Source organism: Typopeltis vanoorti, chromosome 2 (genome assembly GCF_054136105.1).
Source record: "Typopeltis vanoorti isolate ZY-2024b chromosome 2, IOZ_Tvanoo_1.0, whole genome shotgun sequence".
NCBI lineage: Eukaryota > Metazoa > Arthropoda > Arachnida > Uropygi > Thelyphonidae > Typopeltis > Typopeltis vanoorti.
In genome coordinates this window covers 142,694,842-142,717,963 of record NC_143550.1, presented here as the reverse complement: position 1 = coordinate 142,717,963, position 23,122 = coordinate 142,694,842, and the positions used below count along the sequence as shown (strand labels likewise).

Sequence of the window (23,122 nt, the reverse complement as noted above, 5' to 3'; positions counted from 1 at the left end):
TGCAGATGTTTTAACTGAATCAAATGCTTTTTCGAAGTCTATATAGGCTAGGCATAAGGGTTTATTGTATTCAATTGATTTTTCAATGAGCTGTCTTAATGTGTGAATATGGTCCAATGTATTGTAATTCTTTCTAAATCCAGCTTGTTCACAGAATTGCATTCTCTCCTGTTTAGATTTTATTCTATTATTTATAATTTTTGTGAAAACTTTATATATGGTGGGGAGCAGGGCCGGCCATCTCGGGGGTACAATGCACCTGGGTCCCACGATCGAGTGGACACAGTCGGTACACATTTGCGGAAACGTATTATATTTAGAATGTTTTTTTTTTTTTTTTCCTGTGCCAAAATCATTTGTAGGTAAGAGGTTTTACAATGCGTTTATTTCGAATCCTTTAATTTTTACCTTTGAAAAATATTTTAGGGCCCCAAAAGGTTTCTTGCACCCGGATCCCTTTATAGAGAAGGCCGGTCCTGGTGGGGAGTAGGCTTAGAGGTCTGTAGTTTTTAATTTCTTCCTTATTGCCCTTTTTAAAAATTAATATTAGAAGTAAATTGCTCCAATTTTTTGGAATTTTTCTGTTTTAGGAATTTTTCTCTATTTATTAAAGAGTTTAATCAGCTGTTTGATGACAGGGCTTCCTCCCAGTTTCAAGAAGTCTACCATAATTCCATCTTCTCTTGGGGCCTTTCCATTCTTCATTTCTCGCAGTGCCTTTCCACTTCGCCTTGTAAGATCTCAGGGGCATCATGTTCTTCCTCACTCAAGTTATCCATAGATGATTCTTGGATGGCACGGTCTTTGTCTTTATAGAGTTCAGTATAAAATTGCTGAATTCTTTTGATTATTGCATCTCTATTTTTTATAAGTTCATCATTTTCTCCTCTTACAGCAGCTATTTCCTTTGTTCCAACTGATAATGTCCATCGTAGGACCTTCATATTACTATTGTTTTCTATTGTTTCTTTAATTTTCCTAGTATTATATGATCTAAGTTCATGTTTCATCCTTTTACGTATAGTTTTACAAATTCCCGCATATTCTATTTTATTGGTGTCATTCAAATCTCATTTCATATCTTTTTCTTCATTAAATCTAAGGTTTCCAGTCTTAGTTTTTCCTCTCTTTGGTGCCTTTTTTCACCTCCTATTTCTAGTGCACAATTCAAGATAGATTTTGTTAATATTTCATTAGCATCATCGATGGTAGTACCTGTGTTTAACTTTTTTAGTTCATTTTTGAGTGATTCTCTCTTGGTATCTTTAACATTTATTATACCCAAGGTAAAATACTTCCCCCCCCCCCACACACACACTATATATACAGAGCTCCAGAAATCCATTCCACGGTTGCCATAGGCTATCAGAGACAAGCGGCGACTGAATTTTATTATTATGATGATGATGATTAGTACAATGTGACACCTCCAAGGAGTCCAAAGGCTCATCGCGGGATATAATTCTACTCTACTCTGCTCCGCTATTTTGTCGTCTTTCCTATTACTTAATTCTCGAATTACAACACAACGATACTACTATCATCACGCCATCTACCCACCAGCAACAATATTTTTTGTCTGTGAATTGCGATTATTGTCATGGCAAAGTTGCCTGTACACGTGAAGAAAAACCTAAGTTTTTGTTAAGAAAAACCTTGCTACCCCGTTTGAGATCTGCTAACTCACCTTCAATTGAAAAGGCCCATTTAAAGATTCCTCTCACTTGATCTTTTCAGACTCGCTCTAAATGCATTCAAAATATATGATTTTCTCGCATGATTTAGACTTTTTTTTTTTTTTGAAACTTCTCATTCACTGTCAAGTTATATGATCACAGACGGCTGCCAAAGAATTTATTAAAGAAGTTTTATATCCAGAAAGTTGGAAATGAAACTTCTGGATGTGAAATGCTTAATTTGCCTTTTGAAGACTCACCAAAACACTTGCTATTTTCGTTGTAGGATTTCTCTAAAATTTATAACGTAAACAAGTCTTCATTTTTTTTGTCCTTTTTTGATTATTATTATTATTATTATTATTGCGTATACCATTGAAAACGGTATACCTGGAGCATACCGTATTCAGTGCACCTGCAATTTGCCCTATATAGGTGAAACAGGACGCACAATTCCTATCCGAAAAAAAAGGACCATAAAGAACATTAAATTTAATAACTACGGTAATTCCGGCTTTTCTGATCATGCCCTGAATATTCTACATAGAACTTGACTAGAAAGGCAACTGTTGTTTACATCACACCAAAACGTGGTATGAACGTAAATTTAAGGAGGCCTATGAAATTCTTATCAACCACCCTAATCTTAACAATAATGATGGTTCTAATGGATGGCACACGGTTCTACCCCCACATAACCTTTTGGTCTAAGAGTTAATCTTTAGTTAGGACTATCAGTAATCTAGGATCTTAACTCTAATATAACAACTCTCATGTTAAATTAGGACACCACTTTTGCAGTAACCAAGTATCTATTGTATATGAATATGTTCTCTGGTGATGTTATAAATAGAATATAGCTTTGATGTAGCATTTTTTCCACTAGACGTCAGGGCGGTAGAATAATGGTTGATATGTCATTGTTTTTTTTTTTTTGGCATACTGTTTGAAATGTAATATAGCTTGTCTCTGCATATATATGTGTACTTCAGATGATGACCTTAATATGAAGGTCAAAACTGGGAAATTAAAGCAATTAATTCTAACACGGTCGTAGTCTCCAAAATTTGTCTGAAATGAAAACCTTAAGTTAGGGCAACTGCAATGCCGATGATTGTGTACTCATAAGCTCTCTGGACATAATTTCGAAACTTTCAACTTTGAAATAATGTTTCATCTTTAGTATCCACTATTTCTATATAATTTACATCACAGAAATGAAGCTATTTTTCATTTCTTATCTTTATTTGACACTTATCTTTTCCAATAAATAAATTTCCAATCAAATCAATGCATTCATTTAGTACAATATTAACTTTATACGTATATACATACTCTCGATATATGTAATCAATTATTTTTTAAAAATAATATCTTCATCATCATAACACTAATTACTGGTAGAGACCATATTGGTCTGTTCCGGTCTCATTATCCATCCAATATCCTTTTTTGAGGTCTACCCTGCCTTCTCTTTCCAATTCGCTTATATTTCAGTATTTGTTTAGGATGTCCATTTTTGTTTATAATTGTTTAGTTTTTCTTCTATTGATTTTGTTTTTAGTTCTTTTAAAATATCTTTGTTCCTTTTTTGGCCTAATAATGTGTATTTTGCAGTTTTTCTCATAAATCTCATTTCACTTGTTTTTATTCTTTGTTTATCTTGTTTGTTTATTGTCCAAATTTCACTGCCATATAATAATGTGGTCACTGTTAAAGTATCGTATATTTTCAAGCGTGTTTCTTTTTCTACTATATTTGGCTTGAGTGTTCTATTTATCAGCCCTATAATCTGCAAAAATTTTGAAGTTTTTAATTTGATGTCTTTTTCTCCTTCATATTATATTTCACATCCAAGATAACGGAAAGTATTTATCTGTTCTATTATTTTATTATTAATAACTATTTTGCTTCTAACTGGAGTTTGTCCACAAAATGCCATTGTTTTAGTTTTATCTATGGAAATTTTCATTCCAAACTGTTCTACTATAATGTTTAAATTATATATTGCTCTTTGTAAATTGTCTTCCTTATCTGATATTATTACCTGATCATCTGCAAATAATAGTGTATTTATTTTGTTCTTCTGGGAAATTTCTATACCTTGATTGTTTAAGGTGTTCCACTGTATTAATATTTCATTAATATAAATGTTGAAAAGTGTTGGAGACAGAGGGGGTATCCCTGTCTTACTCCTTGGTTTATAGATTGTTTTTCAGACAACCTTTCATTTATTTTTATTTTTATTTCATTATCTTTGTATATATTCAATATTGCATGTAGTAAAATATTAGGTATATTTATTCTTTGTAATATATCAAACAGTATATATCTTTTTACTTTGTCAAATGCTTTTTCATAATCTATAAACAAAAGATGAGTTTCCAAATTAAATTCTCTTCTTTTTTCTATAAGTAGTTTTAAACAGAACGCTGTATCCATTGTAGAGCGTCCTTTTCTAAATCCATTTTGACATTCTAATAATATTTTTTCGCTGTATCTTTTTAGTTTTTCATTAAGTATTCTGCAATATATTTTGTAGCATGTATTCAATAAACTAATACCTCTGTAGTTAGCAGGTTTTGTTTTATCCCCTTTTTTAAATATCGGTATTACTATGCTTGTATTCCATTCTATTGGTATTTGTCCATTTGTATATATTTTATTTAAAAATTTTAGTAATCTTTGATGAAATTTTTTTTCCAGCAAATTTATACAGTTCGAAGTTGATCCCATCTTCTCCTGCTGATTTGCCATTTTTTATTTTATTTAGGTTGTCCTTGATTTCTTTCGTTGTTATCATATCATTTAAGGTATTTTGTAAGTTTCTGGTGTGATTGTTTTTGATGCCAGTATTATCCGTCTAAAGATCTGTAAAGTAATCCAAAAATTCTTTTACATCTATTTTACAATTTATATTTGCAGTTTCATTTATATCTGCATTCATGTGTTTTAATATTTTGTACGCACTGGGTCTTATTTTGTATATATCATTTTCTAGTTATGATACAAATCCCCCCCCCCCCCAGCTTTCTCTTTGTCTCTTTCTGGTTCTTTTGGCTATTGTTCGTCTTTTTTTATATTCCATTTCATCTTCTTGTTTTTTGCTACTTAACCATCTTTTAAAAGCCAGCTTTTTATTTTCAATTATTGTTTTTATTTCATTGTCCCATATATGTGATTTTTATTTTTATGATATTTTTTGTGTGTTCCTAGACTTTCATATGCTGCTGATGCGATAATTGCTTTTATATTATTCCATTCATTCTCAAATAGGAAGAGGTTTGCTGCCTTTTCATTTGCTATAAAGTAGTCTATTATTGATTTTTGTCCTCTTGCACACCACGTATATTTATGTATATTTTTATGTTTGTAAATTGTATTCATTATTTTTCAACAAACGAAAGAAAACGCAAACAGTGCTGTAGTGAGCTGTGTTGTGGCATATACAAGGTGGTCTGAAAAGTTCTCGGTCTAGACCATAGACGGCAACACTATCGGAAAGATTTTTTTTTTTCTAAGTTGGTACATCTGTCATAAGTATCCATGTAAAATTGCAAATCATTCTATCAAGTAGTTTGTTTTATACAGCTGTCGGAAGCAAAAGTGTTGTGTGTATCCCTTGAAATGGATAAAATTGAGTATCGCGCTGTTATAAAATTCTTTGTAAAAGAAGGTTTAACGCCAAAAAAAATTCATTCGAACTTCATAAAAGTTTATGAACACTCTTGTCCTTCGTTTGCGACAATTAAGAAAAATGGACTGCCGAGTTTAAACGTGTCCGTACCGGCCTTAAAAATGTCCACGTGAAGGACGTCCAAAAAGTGTAACAACATCAGAAATCATTGATCAAGTGCACGATATGGTATTGGATGACCGGCAAGGAGTTAAAGTGCTTGAAATTGCTGAGACTATAGACATTTCAAAAGAACGCGTAGGATATATTTTGTATGAAGAATTGCATGTTTTCAGACTATCCTCGTATTTTAAATCCACGTTAAAGGAAAAGCATATTTCTATTCCGATTTGTATGTCCCGATTTGTGAATTTTAAAGTGGGCTACCAGAATTGGGAAAAATGAAGTAGTACACTGCTGTTCAAAACCTAAGGACGAACACTGTTCTGAAGATCACAACCACAAATTCAGACGAAATGTGCCGATTGCAAGCAGGTCAGCTTGCAATCTGCATAATTCAAGCACAGGTATATGCGGATATCTCGACAAACTGTGGCAAGACGTCTGCGACAAGTAGGCCTATAAGCCCGAAGGCCTTTAGTCTGCGTTCCTTTATCCACAGCTCATCATACAACACGTTTTAGTCTTGTTGTAGTCTTTACTCCGATTCTAGACGACACTTGATCTGGTGTGAAAGTGGTACTGCTTACTATCGCGTTGAAAGGGATAGACCCAGTGGTGTAGGGAGTCATTGCTGGAAAAAAGGACTATGACTGGTGAACGATGTTGCAACGAAGTTCTTCAACGTCATGTTCGATTGCTCCGTGGTACTGTAAGCGAAGAATTCGTTTTTATAGATAACAATGTCACACCACATCGTGAACCAGCAGTGGAGATACTTCAGGAGACCGAAGATATTAATCAAATTGAGTGGCTAGCACACTCTCCAGATCTCAACTCTATAGAACACGTTGTTGTCTTGTCCTCCGTCATATTTATCATCAGGATCCCGGACTGATGCCCCCAGACGCGGCAATGACGAATCACAGAAAGAAATCATAGAACACGTTTGGGACGCAATAGGGACAGGCATTGTTGCCGGTCGAAATCCCCCCCCCCCCCAGAAAAGAAACAAGGGCCTTATCTTTATTCTGAAGAAGGAGTTGGTCAGTTCGCCTCTAGAATCACTTGGTGATAAGCATGGTATGGCATTGTGAGAGCTGCATCACAGTTCTCGGGGTGGGGGTGGGGGGGAGGAGATAGTTCTCTGTACGCTCTGTACATTAATTCCTTAACTACGTCGTTAGGAAATTTGTAACTTTTGCTAAAAACGTGTTGCAATTTAATTTGTATGAAATTTATAACACTTTTTTGTGTAATGTAATTTATTAGTATGCTGGAAATAAAGTTATGTCCACATTTGGCTGTAGTCACGAAACCTTTTTCATATACAGGTAAAAACGTAGATTTTACCTGTATATACCTTTAGATTTTGTACACCAGTGTAGATAAGATTCTTGTACTAAGGGTAGGTAACCACTCTTTTAGTATCGATTATCGAAACTTTCTGTTTCGTCAAAATAATCTTTGTATAATGAAATGCTCTGTGCATTCATTCTGTTGTCATTGGCGATAGATGGAGCCACTCTCCATGACAAGGTACTACATATTGTCAAGATTTAGCTTGTGGCTTGTGCTTGCTTCTTTGTTATCAATGATTTGCGTCATGGTTGATATCTTGTAAATCGAAACCGCTTGACTAAAATTTTTTTGGACATTATAATATTCCTTTCGGTTAACGAATTATGGGATTTAGAAAATGGGGTCTATAATGATAGAGGTTTGTAAACTTCTTAATGGGTGTTATAGGATATCGTCTGATGAAATTTTTCGTTTTATGGAATGTTTGGAGAGAACACGCTGGCTCCATGAAAGTTAGGTTTGTTCGCAGAAAGGGTAGAGCTAGATTTTTCTCTCACAGAAAACCGAGTTTGCCTTTAGGGGTAGTGAGTGCATCTAGTGTGAATGAATTTAAGGGAAGGTATGACAGCTGGTTTGGGTGATTTATAGCCTTTCTCGATGAGTCCTTGACTCACTGGAGGCCTTAGATAACAATATAATAATAATAATAATAATGAACATCCATTTTTTAAATGTATTACGATAATAATATGTGTTCTTAAGTTGATGTTTTTTTGCTTAGGTTCGGAAACGAATTCTGGAAAGATTTATTCCTAGAATTATTCCAAGTCTTTTATGCTCGATGGAAGGAAGACTTAATAAGACCTGATTGGTTATTGGTTTATTTTATTTTTTGCCGAAGACGTTATTTTCCTGTCGTTAATCCCCCCCCCCCCCCCAATAAAATAGAATAACACTCATTTTTGTAGAAAAAAAAATGAATAAGAAATTAGAAGCAAAGAAAAAAAATTCGAATATAATCACCTAAAAAGAGAAAATACTTCGATGTTCTAGCCATAAGTTTAAACATGCCAATAAGGCATGGGAACACTTAAAGCACATCATTAGGCGGCTTGCTTATTCCATTATTATCTAAAAAAATTACTATAACTGAAACGTTATTATTTAAAAGTGTAAATAGAAGACATATAGCGGAACATTTTGTTGTTAACTATTTTTAGGCACACTGAATTATTATAAATATTGATAAAGAAGCCTAAGGGAATTTATTTTCTTAATTTTTTTTTTTATCGGTATTTTAACAAAGACACATTTTTGACCAGACAAAGGAAAAAAACTTCTTGGCAGGGGTGGGATTCGAACCCACGCCTCCGAAGAGACTGGTGCCTTAAACCAGCGCCTTAGACCGCTCGGCCACCCTACCGACCTATAAAGATGCTTTCCGTTACTCGTTATATACAGATATCAGTAATATTACGATAATATGTAATGCATTATAATTAAGTATTCACGTGTTTTGGGATAACACAGATGTGTTATGCTATACACAAAATATCGTCATGTGTTGTCATTTTAGCTACTAAAAGCATTTCGAACATGCCAAATGTTTCCAACAACTATATAAGTCGTTGCTTTCAGTTTCGGTACGAAGGAGCTAGAAAAATATTACTATATACTTAAATATAAAGAGCCAATAGGCTTCATTTCGGCGATATAAACAGGCATGAAACTCTATTATTCAAATTAAGGGGATATTAAATCCCACATTTATGAAACTCTCTGATTCCAATCTTTGAGTTTCTTATTCGGTTTTAAAACAATGTGGGATTTAATATCCCCTTAATTTGAACTATGTACGCCACTGATATATTATGTTATAAATTACTTACAAATGTGTAGTACATTTAATTTGTGTTGTGCTTACTTGGGATTGTAGTAGGATGACATCTATATTCAAACTTCTTGTTTTTATATGTACTATATATAGCTGATAATGATAATAATAATATACTGTATACATCTTTTCGAAAATTCAGTACACACAAATAATCTTCTTATTTATGATTGTAGTTGTCCTTTCGACGAATATTGAATTTCTTTATCGATAGATGGCAGTATGCTGTCGGAAAAAAGTAGGAGAATAATTTCCACCGAAATTTTGTATTACAAAAGAGAAATGACAGCTTTTGAGTTCAGTGCAGGGGGAGAGAGAACGTGTGTTGCTGTAGGTGTGCGTGGAGGGAGGAGAATTTCAGTTTCTCTGCTCTGAAACTATTGAAAGGTTAATTATAAAAAAAGTTAAAACATTCTTCTTTAGGAAAGAATTTCACATACTCCTTCTTAATAACGAAATATACATTGTTAATATATATATATATATATATATATATATATATATATATATATATATATATATATATATATATATATATATATATATATATATATATATATATATATATATATATATTATCAATATAGACAATATACATGATTAAATTTAAGATTTCAATTGAAATTATTTTTGTAATAAAATAAAATTTTAATTTATATTCAGACATTAAAATTTTAGTTATAAATGTAATAATGCAGTTAATTGTAAATCTTTATAATTATTACAGGTGGATCACAGAATTATTATTATTATTACTTGTTACCACCATTGTAGTCTCAATACTCATTACAGGAAGCCAGTCACCCCACCCAACACTACATTACACATTTCATCCACTCGTTAAATGAAATGTAATCTGTTAACTGCTTGTATTCTTGAGCTGGTTTATCTGCTTTGAAGAACAAAAAAAACTTACTAATCTCCATATGAGATTTGCTTAACAGAAATGATATTAACACAACAAAGAAATGAGAGTGCTAAGTAACTGGGAATAACACTTGGTAGTCTGAACAGTTGGCCTAAGTGTGCCCCCCCCCTTAATAGTCTGGACTGTTAAGGGGTGCACAGTTCAATGTAATTCCCTTAGCCTGCCCTCATATACAATTTACCTTTATCACTGGTTTGATTTGGATTTATAGCCAATACAATAAAGGTTATGAGACTACTGTATTATATCAGTTAAATGTGTGTGTGTTCTTCTGGCCAGTTTGCCTGTTTTACAGGATGAAAAAGCTTAGCTTCCATGAGAAAAATCCTGCCACAAACTCATCACTTGAGAATTATGGCTGTTAACAAAGAATGGCTTTACTTGTTACTTTACTTTACTTATTATATTAAAAAAAAAAAAAAAAAAACATAGTAAGAACGATATTGAATAGATTCTAATATTGGTTAGAACAGTAGAATATATATATTGGTAAAGCCCAAATATGCTGAATTCAGCTGAAAATAGGTCTTTGACTGTGTTTATCTTGTAGAAGAAAGTTAGTAACTTGCTCAGTTTCTTGAGACTTTCATCTTCAGTATTGTATTGCAAATATATTTGCTGGCCTGGTTGGCTGAGTGGTTAGCAAATCTGCTCTCCAGCCAAAAGGCTACGGGTTCAAATCCTGCCATAGGCATGAATGTTTGTGATTAAAATCTAGTGGTGGTGGTGGTGGTGGTAGCGGCAGCCAGTAGATGGCGCTGATGTAGATGATGGTAGTTGCAGTTGATGGAGACAGAGAGTTGTAGAGTAGGTGCCCTCCCTCAACGAGTCTTTGGACTCCCTGGAAGTGTCATGTAATAATAATAAAATATAATGCTAGCTTGGTGGGCCTAAGTGTTAACATACCGATTCTCCAGCCAATAGGCTATGGGTTCAAATCCTATGATGTTTAAGATTGTCTTTAAGTGGGAGATGAATTTCATTCATCTAGGTGAGGCCATCACCACCCTGCTTGTTCATGACTTGAAGCAGCTTGAAAAAGTTCCACATTTAGAGCAGGGTTTCTGTATTATGTAAAAAATAAATTTAAAGAAATACAAAAAATAAAAAAAATGGTTAGCCTGCCTACCATACTGATGTACTATAGGTTTACTAGCTTTTATGGGTAGGAATCACATTAACAAAAATACTGAAAGCTCACAGGAGTAAATCACTGATATCAGTTAATTTTGTATTTTCTAGGATTTCAACTTCAGTATTATATTGTAGGCACTAAAACCATGAATAAATCACTTATAACAGTTTCTCTTGGTGACTTTTATTTCTGTTGCACAAAGTCCAAAATTATTTCTTCATGAATTTTCTAGGTGTTTGGCTCACACGTAGCACACCTGTAATATACATCCAGGATTTTAGTCCTAACTATTTTAAGACTGGCAGCCAGTCTTTATGAATTGAGGCTTCTGTGGTGTTAAATGTCCATAGTTATATATCAGACAAGACACATATAACATTTTCAGAAAGAGCACTGTTTAATTGTTTCATACAGCCTATTGTGTATGTCTTCAATTAATTGAAAAATTAGAAAAAAGTTATCAACCAGTCTTTATTATTATTATTATTTGACACCTCCAGGCAGTCCAAAGACTCATCGAGGGAGGGCACCTGCTCTACAAATCTCCGTCTCCACTATTTAACCTCATCCACCCACCATCTGCATCATCTACACCAATGCCATCTACTGTCCACCACCACCACTAGTATTTTCACAGACAATCACAAACATCCATGCCCATGGCAGGATTTGAACCCACAGCCTTTTGGCTGAAGATCGGATATGTTAACCACTCGGTCAACCAGGCCAGCATTTATCCTTCAGCTTTCACTGATAGTGAGCTCAAGCTATCAATAAACTAAAGCTTTCTGCTGTCATCTCATGCTGTCATTGCTATTTGCTCTTTGTTTTAATAATATTGTGATTGGAGTACAGGGTGATATTCAGTTGTCTGCAGGTGGCGCAAAGCCCTGGAGAATTGTTAGTAGTGATGCTTATGTAGTAAGAGGAAGAAGTTAGGCAAATAAGTGGAGTCATGCTTATTATTATTATTATTACAACCCTCCATAGAGTTGGCAGACTCATCATAGAAGGTCATTCAACTGATAATAAAACTATTATATTGAATAATAAAATCGTGACACTTCCTGCATTAATAACATATTCTGGTGATGCATTCCATTCATTGACAATTCTCCATGTAAAAAATCGTCATGGGTTGCACAACTTTCAGGAATTGCCTCTGGTTCCTCCCCCTCTTGCCCTTCTACTCTTTTTATAATCCCCTCTGGATTGATCTGATAAAATCCCCTCACTAACTGAATGTCTTTATCACATCACTTCTTTTCCTCCTGTTCACCGAACTTTATATTCCACTTTTCTTCAACCTCTCTCCATATCCAGCATTCCAGAGTCCTGATATTGTCTTAGTAACTTTTCTCTGGACCCTCTCCAATGTTTCCACATCACACTGAAAACCAGGTGACTATATCTGAGCACAATAGTCCAAGTGTAGTGTGACCACGGCTTTATACAGTGGCACAACCACCTCCTTATCCCTATATGTTAGGGTACTTCATATCATAGCAGCACTACAATGTACAGTCTTGCACTTATTAAAACTACAATCCCACTCCTTTGTCCAAGTCTACTCAAATCTTTCTGAAGGGAGTTAATATCAGTGGTGCTACTTATAATTCTCCCCAACTTTGGATCATCAGCAAACAGTTGAAGGTCATCAGTCAGTCCACATGATATATCATTTACAAACAAGTTAAACAGCAGAGGCCCAAGAACAGAACCCTGGAGCATGCCACTGGTTACCCTCCATTTTTTGAGACACTGCTCCATCATACACAACTTTCTGGTATCGTTCAGAGAAAGAGCCAATCTCCACTCCAACTAACCAATGTGCTATCTATTCCCATCAGCTGCAGCTTGTATATCAACTTATCATGTAGTAGTCTATTAATATTATGTAAAAAAAAAACACCGGTATCTCTGAAGATAATATTATGGCTAGCCTGGATGTCACATCTCTATTCACAAATATTCCAGTTTCAGAAGTCATCAACATCTTAGAAAACTTGTTCCCACCAAACATCACCAAGTTGTTCAAGCATTGTTTAACTTCGAATTATTTTACATGGCAAAAAACCTACTACAAACAACTTACTGGATTAGCCATGGGTAGCCCTCTCTCTTTCTTGTGCCGACCTATTCTTAGAAAATTTAGAAACTCAAATTTTATCCCAAATTACCCCTAAACCAACCACATGGTTTAGGTATGTTGACGACATCTTCATCATTTTGAATCACAAAAGACAAGAATTAATGGATTATCTAAACAAAATGAATTGCTTCCTCAACACTATCAAGTTCACATTGGAACTAGAAAAAAATAATAAACTTCCATTCCTAGATGTCCTTATTAAGAAACAAACTGACAATAGCATCAACCTGTTGGTATATAGAAAACCTACCAACACTGGGTGCTACCTCCATTTCAACTCGTCTCACCACATATCCCAGAAACTCAGCATTATCCATATGAAAATATCCAGCTTAATGAAAATATCCAGAGATCTATCCCTAAATGGCTACCCTACAAGACTCATCAACAAGATTCTCTTTCATGACATACCACAAAGACAACAAGATGAAACCCAATACATCAGCTCTATAACAATTCCATTTGTTAGTACCACATCCAAAAAATTAGCTCTTCTTCTAAAACCATATAATATCAGAGTAACCTTCAAACCTATTGAGCCCATTCAAAAGTTTATAAGATCCCTGAAAGATAGCCATCCTTTCTACAAATACTCTGGAGTTTACAGCATACCCTGTTCATGCGGCATCAATTACATCGGACAGACATCTAGAAGTTTTGAAACAAGAAAGAAAAAACACATAGGCTATGTAAGGAATAACAGACAAGATATATCAGGCCTTTCTTCTCACTTCGCCTCTACCAACCATAATATTGAATGGGATATGAGTCATATGCCCTACATAGAAGAGAACTACCATTCCAGAACATTCAAAGAAATTGCTACAGTCGCCCGTTAACAGGTAACTTAAATAAGAATCAAGGCCTAATCCTACCAGATATATGGAAAACTCTAATTAGATCATTTAACCAAAAAGAAATGAACTTTCATGAAAATTACAATAAATATCTCAACAAATAAAACGTTGTACTTGTGACACGCGTATTGTATCACGCACAGTGATAACTTTATATAATTTTTAGAATTGTCGGTTAGTTTCCTAGTTTTTGTTACTTTCCATTGCTTACCAGTATATCCCTGAAAATGCTGACAGATATTAGTCAGTGAAACATGTCGGATATTAAACAATTATTTACTTGACTAACATACCGAATTAAGTCTTTAATTTATTATCACTGTATATGATTCTCCCTTATCTAACACACTTCTTGTCACCTTGTCATAAAATTCAAGTAAATTGCTAAAACAAGATTTACACTTTACAGATCCATTCCAAACCAACCTCTCCAGTACTTTAACCACAATTGCATTTTTACAAACTGGTCTATAACTGGACCGGTTTGCCTTCTTTCCACTCCTTAGAAACCTTACCTACTGAGAGACTTTCATTAAATGTATCATTTATAATAAACAAAATTATCAATGTGAGTTTTTTTTTAAAACCTTACATTAAGTTCTTTAAAACAGACTACACTACATCAACAGACTACATGAAGGTCATGTAGTCTATTGGTGGATGAGATAAAGCATCTTGGGATGAGGTCATAAGAAATTGAAGAGCAAGCATACATTCCCAGGGTGAGGAAAACAATTTACCAGATTACTATGATAGCAAGACAATGGTCAGGAGAGATTTGGATGTGATAATTCCTTTCTGTAGCACTTTTATCAGATCGGACCCGGAATGCTATGTGCAGATTTGGCCATCTCAATGTGAGGCGGACAAAGAAACAGCATGGCAATAAAGACAAATTGCAAAGATGATATCAGAAGTTTAGAATGTTAGGTATAATTACAGATTGAGGGAATATGATCTACAAACTTTGATAGATAGGAGGAGGGAGAATAATATGATTGAAACATATATACAGGAATAGAAGTAGCAGAGTACAAAATTTTCAACAGGATAGAAGAACAAATGCAGTGATGGAGTAATGCTTATGATAAGTGATGAGTTATGTCCTCTCAAAGTGGAGGATTTGGAGGGCAATGGCACTAATGGTTTTGAAAGCATATAGTGTGAGGTAGAGGCGGACAGGATGGGATATTTTGTGGGATGTTGCTATAAGCCAGGGCGCATAGAGGGTGAAGAGATGTTTAGGCATTTGAGTTTGGTGAGCACAAAAAGAATGATTGTTATGGAAGACAAAACGGGAAGAGGAAACTGCATGTAGCAGTAAGGGAATGGAATTTCTGAATCCTTGAGGGACAAATGTCTAGGCAACATCTAGTAGAAGGAACACAAGATTCAAGAGTTTTAGATTTGGTTATAGCATCAGAAGATCTGATTATAACCGAGATGGATCTCTTTCTCCAGATGGAGAGAGTGAACATGTGGTTTGGACTTGGAAGATGAATAGACATGCAGGAGTATCAAAGAGAAAGGAATGTATGTGGAATTATAATTATAATTCCAGGTGATTATATAGTCTTAGAAATCAGTTTGGTGCAGTTCCATGGATGGAGGAATTAGATGGGCAAGATATCATCAGTGCTTGGGAACTTGTGAAGGAATATTTATTAGCAGCAATAGCAAGTTGTATACTGCAAGTGAAGAAGGGAACACAATTTGATGTAAAGTGGATGCCAAACAGGAACTTCAGGTTAAAAAGAGGTTGTAGAAGAAATAAAAGGAGAAGGGTGGAAAGCAGATGCATATAAGACTCATGAATGCAAGAATATAAGACTCAGACCAGAACAGAGGCTAGTATGGTAATGAAGACAAAACTGGAATATGAGAAGAGATTGGCCCTGAGATCTAAAGGAAATCCTAAGGAATAATTTTGTTATTTGGCCAGCGGAAAGAGAAATGATTGTGAAAGAATGGCATTATTGGATAAAAATGGGAGTAGAGTAACTGATGCAAAGGACATAGTGGAGTTGTTCAATGAACACTTTATGGGGATATTTCATCCTATAGAAGATGGTTTTAATATTGTAGGGATAGGGCAGGTTCAAGGTTTAGAAGCACAAGAGGAGAGTGTGTTTCAAATACGAGTACTCTGGATGTCAATAAAGCAATGGGCTAGATGGGATTTTGCCACAGGTTTTGAGAGAATGCTAAATAATTGACAGCTCTATGATCTGGATTGTCAATGAAAGTCTGGCCATGGAAAAGGTACCCAAAGAGTGGAAAGACAGCAAGATATTTTGCATAAGGGTAAAAGCAGACTGGAAGTGTCAAACTATATACTAGTTTGTATTTCATCAGTAGTTGTTAAGAGTTTGAATTAATTAGTGAGGGATCATTTACAGGCAATAAGGGTAATATTATCTGTGAGAGAAAGCATGGATTTGTTCTGCTCTTGTTTTAGTAGAGGGGTGCTCTTGTTTTAGTAATATGATTGCCTTTTATAATAAACTGACAAGAGCAGATGATGAGGGAAAGGCATATTCTGCCATTTTTTGTATTTTGCAAAGGCATTTGATAGGGTACTACATGATAAGCTGATATTTAAGTTGCAGCACATGGGTTTGGATATCAGGTTGGTCACCTGGAAACCTATAGAAGAAGGTTTTAATATTGTAGGGATATTCAAGGTTTAGAAGTGCAAGAAGAGAGTGTGTTTCAAATACTGAGTACTCTGGATGTCCAATAGGTATCAGAGAGTTGCATGAGAGAGCATTTTCAAGGAAGCAGAAGGTTACAAGTGGTTTCCCACAGGGCTCAGTACTGGGACCAGTATTTTTAACCTTTATATCAATGGCAATGTCAATGGATTGTAGGGGAATATTCAGTTGTTTGCAGATGATGCAAAGAGCTGGGAAGGGTTATTAGTAATAGTGTAGATGTAGTAGCCCTGCAGGAGGATTTCAATAAACTGCTCAGATAGGCAAATGAATCAGTTTAATTGAGCTAAATGTCAAGTTTTGAAGTTTGGGGTGCATCGACTAGAGGAAGTGGGGTAGACAAGTGATCTTTGATAATTGTGGTGATAATTGATAGAAACCTGAGAGAGAGAGAGAGAGAGAGCTAGAGAGAAAGAGAGAGAGAGAGAGAGAGAGAGAGAGCTGGGGATCATCCCTGGAAGTTGTGTAAGAGTATGGTTAGTAAAGGCATCTGGACTATGTTAGTTTATTTTCATAGTATTGATTACAACACAAAATGATAAGAAAATATAAGTGATCATCATCATCATCAAATTCCTGCCATGTACCCTCAAGGGGTGTGCAGGATATGATAGTACTACATGAAAAATTTACATCATTACTAACTTCCTATCTACAATTTTCCTCCAAATCAGTTTGTTACTTGTCAAGACTCCAACATTACCAGATCTTATATTTCTATCATCTAAGGCACTTTGTACCCTATCAAACCACCTATATCTTGGTCTTCCTCTGGGTCGTTTTCCTGCCAACTTGGCTGAGAACACTTGTTTTGCCAATCTTTCCTTACCCATTCTGTTTAAATGACCATACCCACTTGAGATTAGCTCTGCTAATGCATTCCTGGATGCTGACAGTGTCAAGTTATTTCCTAATATCCTCGTTTTTAATATGATATTGCCATTGATGCCATCTGTTCACACCTATAATCTTTCTCAGGACTCTCATATCTGCAGTCTCTAGTCTTTGGTCAAGTGTTTTACTTCTGACCCAGCTCTCAAATCCATAAGTTAAAACTGGTTTGAACACTGTCTTGTATACAACTAATTTAGTGTTCTGACTAATTTCTCTCTTATTCCATATGAATTTATTCAGTTGACTTCCTACCATACCAGCTTTGTTGATTCTGTTGTCTATTTCCATATTTAATTTACCATCTTCAGTAAAAATCGTGCCTAAATAGCTGAAATGTTTTACTTGTTCCACAGGTTCTCCATTCACAACACAATTGACATTTTCAATGATTCTGTCTATTTTCATTGTCTTTGTCTTTTTATTGCTGACCTTCATACCATATCTATTACAACAGTTATTCAATTTAGTCAGAGAATCTTGCAGACTTGTAGCGGATTTATTTAGAAGTATAACATCATCTGCATAAAGCAAAGAACTGACATTAACATCTCCAATTTTGATATCATGTTTAATACCACTTTCCTTCATAATGTGATTCATATAGGTAATGAATAACAGAGGGGATAATGTACATCCTTGTCTCACACCAAATTTAACATTCAACCATCTTCCTGTACTTCCTTCAATTCTAACTGCTGACTTACAACTCAAATAAAGACTAAGTATTGCTTGATATAATGCCCCATTGACACCATATAATTGCAGCTTATTAAATAGCTTCTCTCTTGGTACCTTGTCATATGTCTTTTCCAAATCGACAAAACTTAAATACAGATCTTTCTTATATTCCCATGATTTCTCCACTATTTGTTGTAAAGTGAAGATCTCATCCTGAGAGCCTCTATTTGACCTGAATCCAGCTTGTTCTTCACCAAGCTTTTCTTCCACAATTCTTCTCAACCGTTTCTCAAGTATACTTGCATATATTTTACCAGAAACACTCAGAAGGGATATACCTCTGTAATTCTCACATTCAGTTTTATTTCCCTTTTTATATATGGGTACTATATAAAAAGGGAAATAAAATAAAAAAATAAAACAGGGAAATGAATTCCAGACAATTGGAGCTCTACTCCAATCATCTGGAATTCATCCCTCTGTCCAGGCATTCTGAACTATGCAGTGCAGCCACTGTAAGACTTTTACACCACCATACTTCATCATTTCTGGTCAAATATCATCTACTCCTGCTGCCTTTCCACATTTCAACCCTTTGATGGCTTTTTATACTTCAAGTATGGATATGTATTCCTGACTTCATGCCTGGTCAGTGTTTTTTACCACTGTGCTGTCATCACTGCCTGTTTCATTTAGCAAATTTTCAAAGTAATTACTCCATACTTCAAGGATATCTTTTTCTCCCATTTTGATGTCACCTTTATCATCTCTAATTCCTTTTACAGCACTCTTTCCTCCATTCCTAAGCTTCTTCAACACCTCCAGAATATTTTGCCACCTTCTTGATATTTATTTTCTATGTTCTTGCCAAAGTCCTCTCATGACTTTTGTTTAGCTAGTTTTACACACTTTAGCTTTCTTACATTTGTCTCTGTATTCTCTAAGAGCACAAGCTGACTTATTCGCCAGGAACTTTTGATATGGTTTCTTCTTTTCCTTCACTACCTCTTTAACTTCCTGTGTCCACCATGGAGTTCTAATTTTTCTATCCTTGCAGACAGCTTCACCACATGCCTCTCTAGCTGAATCAATCAGTGTTTTCTTCAAGGCTTGCCACTGAATCTCCAAGGTTTGGTTCCTGTTCTCAAACTCTTTCATTTTTCCTTCAATAATCTTTGTGTATTTTAGTCTACAGTTCACATCTGAGAGCTGCTCAACTTTTATTCGCTTTAAAACTTTCTTACATGTTATTCTTTTCAATATGAAATTCAATTTTATCCTGCTCACTTCCAATTTCAAATCCTCTGTACACTCTGTTGTCCTGCACCAGGGAGAAAACATCACTATCAACAATAACATAGTCAATGAGACTTTTCTTATTCCTAGCCCCTTCTCTCCATGTGAATTTGTGCACATCTTTATGTTGGAACATGGTGTTAGTAATAACCAGTCCATGTCCTGAGCAGAAATCCAACAGGTATTTGCCATTATTATTAGCTTTACTCTTTTCTCCAAATTTTCCCAAAACATTTTTGTATGTCTGACAATCACTTACTACTCTGCTATTTAGATCCCCAACAAGGACCAACTTTTCCTTTTTCATTGTGTCAGTAGCTTTCTCTAGAGCCTCAAAAAATTCCTCCTTCTACCTTAGTAGAACCTTCTGTGGGACCATAGGCACAAATAAATCTAATTGTCCAGTTCCCCATTCTGATATTTGCCCAAATCACTCTACTTGACACTGCCTGCTATTCATGAAGATGAGCCTCGTATTTTGTGTTGAATACTATGGCTACTCCTTCTTTGTCTTTCTTGATTGTCATTGGCTGAATATAACATTTTTTATTTATTGCTCAGAAAGATCTCACCAGTTTTTGTCTTTTTGTTTCAGTCACCCCTAGTATGTCGATCTAGTACTTATCTAATTCCTCCGCTAGCTCCATTTCTTTGCCATTCAGGTTTCTTATGTTGATAGTACCAATCTTTAACTCTGGTGATGCTGAGTTGGGGTTTGTTTTCAGATTTGTTCCAGTAGCTGAATTTTCGCTGTTCGCCCTGGTTCCTTGGTGAAAACAATGGGGGCCTTGTTTAACCGGGCGACACCCCAGCCGGAATGAAATTTTGTCATGTTGTACCATCATTTTGTATTTTGGTTTAACCAATAGAAATACAATTTGGTCGGCTAAATCCCAAATTGTCAGACCATCCTCATTCGTTCAGTATCCAGGTAGATACCCAACAGGGTGCACCACGAGAAGGTGAGGATTGGACATTAGGTCAGATGCCTTGGACGGTTCTCTGCATTCCTTTAAAGGCTATATGGAGGTCTCCTCTCAGTTATACAGCTTTGACCCTTAAGCACCCCTAATATAAGTGATAAATAGTGAAAATAAAAATGATAGAAAATAAACATGATAAGTGGTGTGGTGCATAGCTTGTATTCATACTATTTCACTGTTTTTATTTATTTATTTTTACAAAAGGAATTACGGGAAACAGTGGTGCCTTCCAGTTAAACTGTTGCGAGATTACTGACTAGAAAATGTGTGTAAATAGTAATTCCTTAAGAATTATTATTACCTACATGTGAATTTTTTGTTTGTGATAATTCAGATTAAAAAATAATTTATAATTTCTAGATCCATGCTCAGTTGGAGGATATCTAATAATTAATGATTCACACAGAAGTCCTGATTATCAAGCTCCGACTCGTCAACAATTTCTCTGTGATAGAAACCTGAATATTGGCTGGTATAAGTTTGAAATGAATGGTACTGCAGCAGAAATACCAACTTCATGTGTTCCAGTAAGTATCTTGTTATGTGTAAAACATATATAAAATAATAGATTTTGCTGGTGTATATTTATATATACGAGTATTTGAATAATATAATATTATCATAATGGTTAGAATAATATGAATGAAGTAAGCAAGCTAGTCAGAGAATTGAAAACTAGATAATGGGAAAGTGAGTGTAAGATACCTGAACTGATATAAGATATACAAGATATAAAGAATGAAGGAAGACAAGATAAGGATGCAGGGATCATCATAGTGGGAGCAACAGAGTCAAAGAACTCAAATAATGTGATAAGGTATTCTAGGAAGAGAAGAAAAGGGGGGAAAACAGGGGAAGGTTACTTTTCTTATACACCAGTGCAAGGAGTAAGAGGATAAAAAAAAAGGTGCAGAGTTTGTGGCCTTGATACAGTTAGTCAGTCCACAAATTGTTGATGTCATTGTGAGATGGTTATCGATGATGTAATGATGATGATGATGTATGCACAGGAATAGAATATGATGGTTATAGCATTTTTTGAAAATATAAAATTTTTAAATAAAAGAAGAGGTGGAGTATTAATGATGATTTCAGAAGAGTTATGTCTTCCCTTCATGTTGGAGCTTAAAGAAAGTAATGATAATGGCTTTGCATTTGGTTTGAGGCTAAAGTAAGCATAAATTTTTGATATTTAATGGGGTGTTGCTTCAGGCCAGGAAATGCAGAGGAAGATTCTATAATGTTTAAACTGGTGAGCAACAGGAGGGTGATGATAATGGGTGACTTTTATGGAAGCACCTGAAAGTGAAAATAACTTGTGTGACTAAGGAGATTAAATTAAAGAAGATTAGATCCTTAGGCTACTTAGGGATAACTACCTAATTCAGCATGTAGTTGAAGCAACATGTGGAACACAAGTGTTGGATTTAATAATATAATTTCATACAGTGATAACAGAAGATGTCACCAGTGCCACCAACTAGGGAGAGGGATGATGTTGTTTTGATGTGAGGAGTGGCTAGGCAGGTAAAAGCTTCATGGAACAAGAGAAATATGCAGAATTACAGAGCAGGTAATTCTATGATAAATTAAGGAAACAGATTGGTAATGTGCAGTGGCTTGATCAGTTAAGGGGAGAGAAATTAGCAGTACCCAGGACTTCATCCATAATCAGTTACTTAATTTATCATAGAGTCACCTGCTCTGTAATTCCACACATTTCTCTTGTTCTGGAAGGTGGAATTCAGTCCATCTTCCATATTTACCTTTTCTTCTACTATCAACATAATTATAGAATTCAGCACCATATACTCCTCATTCTACTGTAGGATATTCTGTTCTTATATCTCCTCCATAACATTTCCTTTCTCAAAAACTTCTGCATAATTCTTTGATTCATCCATTTCACCCTACTTTATTTACCCTTCTCATCTTAGGAATGTCGGATTATATTCTGAAGATTAGATTAGAAGGGTAAATAAAGTAGGATGAATCAAAGAATTATGCAGGAGTTTTTGAGAAAGGGAATGTTATAGAGGAAATATAAAGAACGGAGTATCCCTCAGTAACATATGGAGTATATGGTGCAGAATTCTATAATTATGTTGCATAGAAGAAAAGTTGAATACACTTGCTGGAGATAGAACACATCTTCAGCTGGTCACATCTACTGGGTATATAGGTGATTATAAGATATAATGGAAATGGTCAATGAGTGTTTCATTAGTGTATTTCATGTAGGAATTATTGAATAACAATAGGAAGGAGGAGAGAAGACTGACAGTTCAAGAATGGAAAGTGTTTAAAATATTAGGTAAGCTTGATGTCAATAAAGCTGCAGGACTGGATGGGATATCACCATGTATATTATGAGAATGTGCAAAAGAGTGGAAAAATGATACCACCACTGCATAAGGAAGAATCCAAGTCAGTAGTATCCAACTAAGGCCAGTATGTATATCAGGTGTAGTGGTGAAGGTGTAAGAGAGGCTGATTAGACACAGAATAGAAAACTGGATTGATGAGAATGGAAATCTTCTGAGAGCATAACATAGATTGGTTAAGAGGGGGTCATGCTTTAACAACTTAGTTACATTTTATAATAGAGTAACTAGTATATTAGACAGAAGAGATTCTTATACAGTAGTTTATCTGATTGAGTATCATGCAGTAAACTAGTATTGAAATTGAGTAAGATGAGGATGGATCATTTGGTAGCTTGGTTACAGCGATGGTTGACTAATAAGAGCCAGCAAGTTTTGTATGGGAGTGGAGTGTCCTGAAAAAAGAAAAGTGACAAGTGGGGTACCATGAAGT

The 23,122-nt window shown here is 35.0% G+C and overlaps 1 protein-coding gene and 1 non-coding gene across 2 annotated transcripts in view; one reads left to right on the top strand and one right to left on the bottom strand.

Annotated features, from left to right (window-relative positions):
* Positions 1 to 8,115: 8,115 nt before the first annotated feature.
* TRNAL-AAG (transfer RNA leucine (anticodon AAG)) lies at positions 8,116 to 8,197 on the bottom strand. Its single transcript has one exon. It is a non-coding gene; the product is annotated as a tRNA-Leu (tRNA).
* Positions 8,198 to 9,014: 817 nt separating this feature from the next.
* Positions 9,015 to 23,122, top strand: part of LOC150109481 (von Willebrand factor D and EGF domain-containing protein-like) — a 419,421-nt gene continuing 405,313 nt past the window's right edge. Inside the window, exons 1-2 of the mRNA XM_090402470.1 lie at positions 9,015 to 9,055; positions 20,666 to 20,832. Coding sequence (XP_090258596.1) covers positions 20,791 to 20,832 — 42 coding nt within the window. The 5' untranslated portion in view covers positions 9,015 to 9,055; positions 20,666 to 20,790. The remainder of the gene's footprint in view (positions 9,056 to 20,665; positions 20,833 to 23,122) is intronic.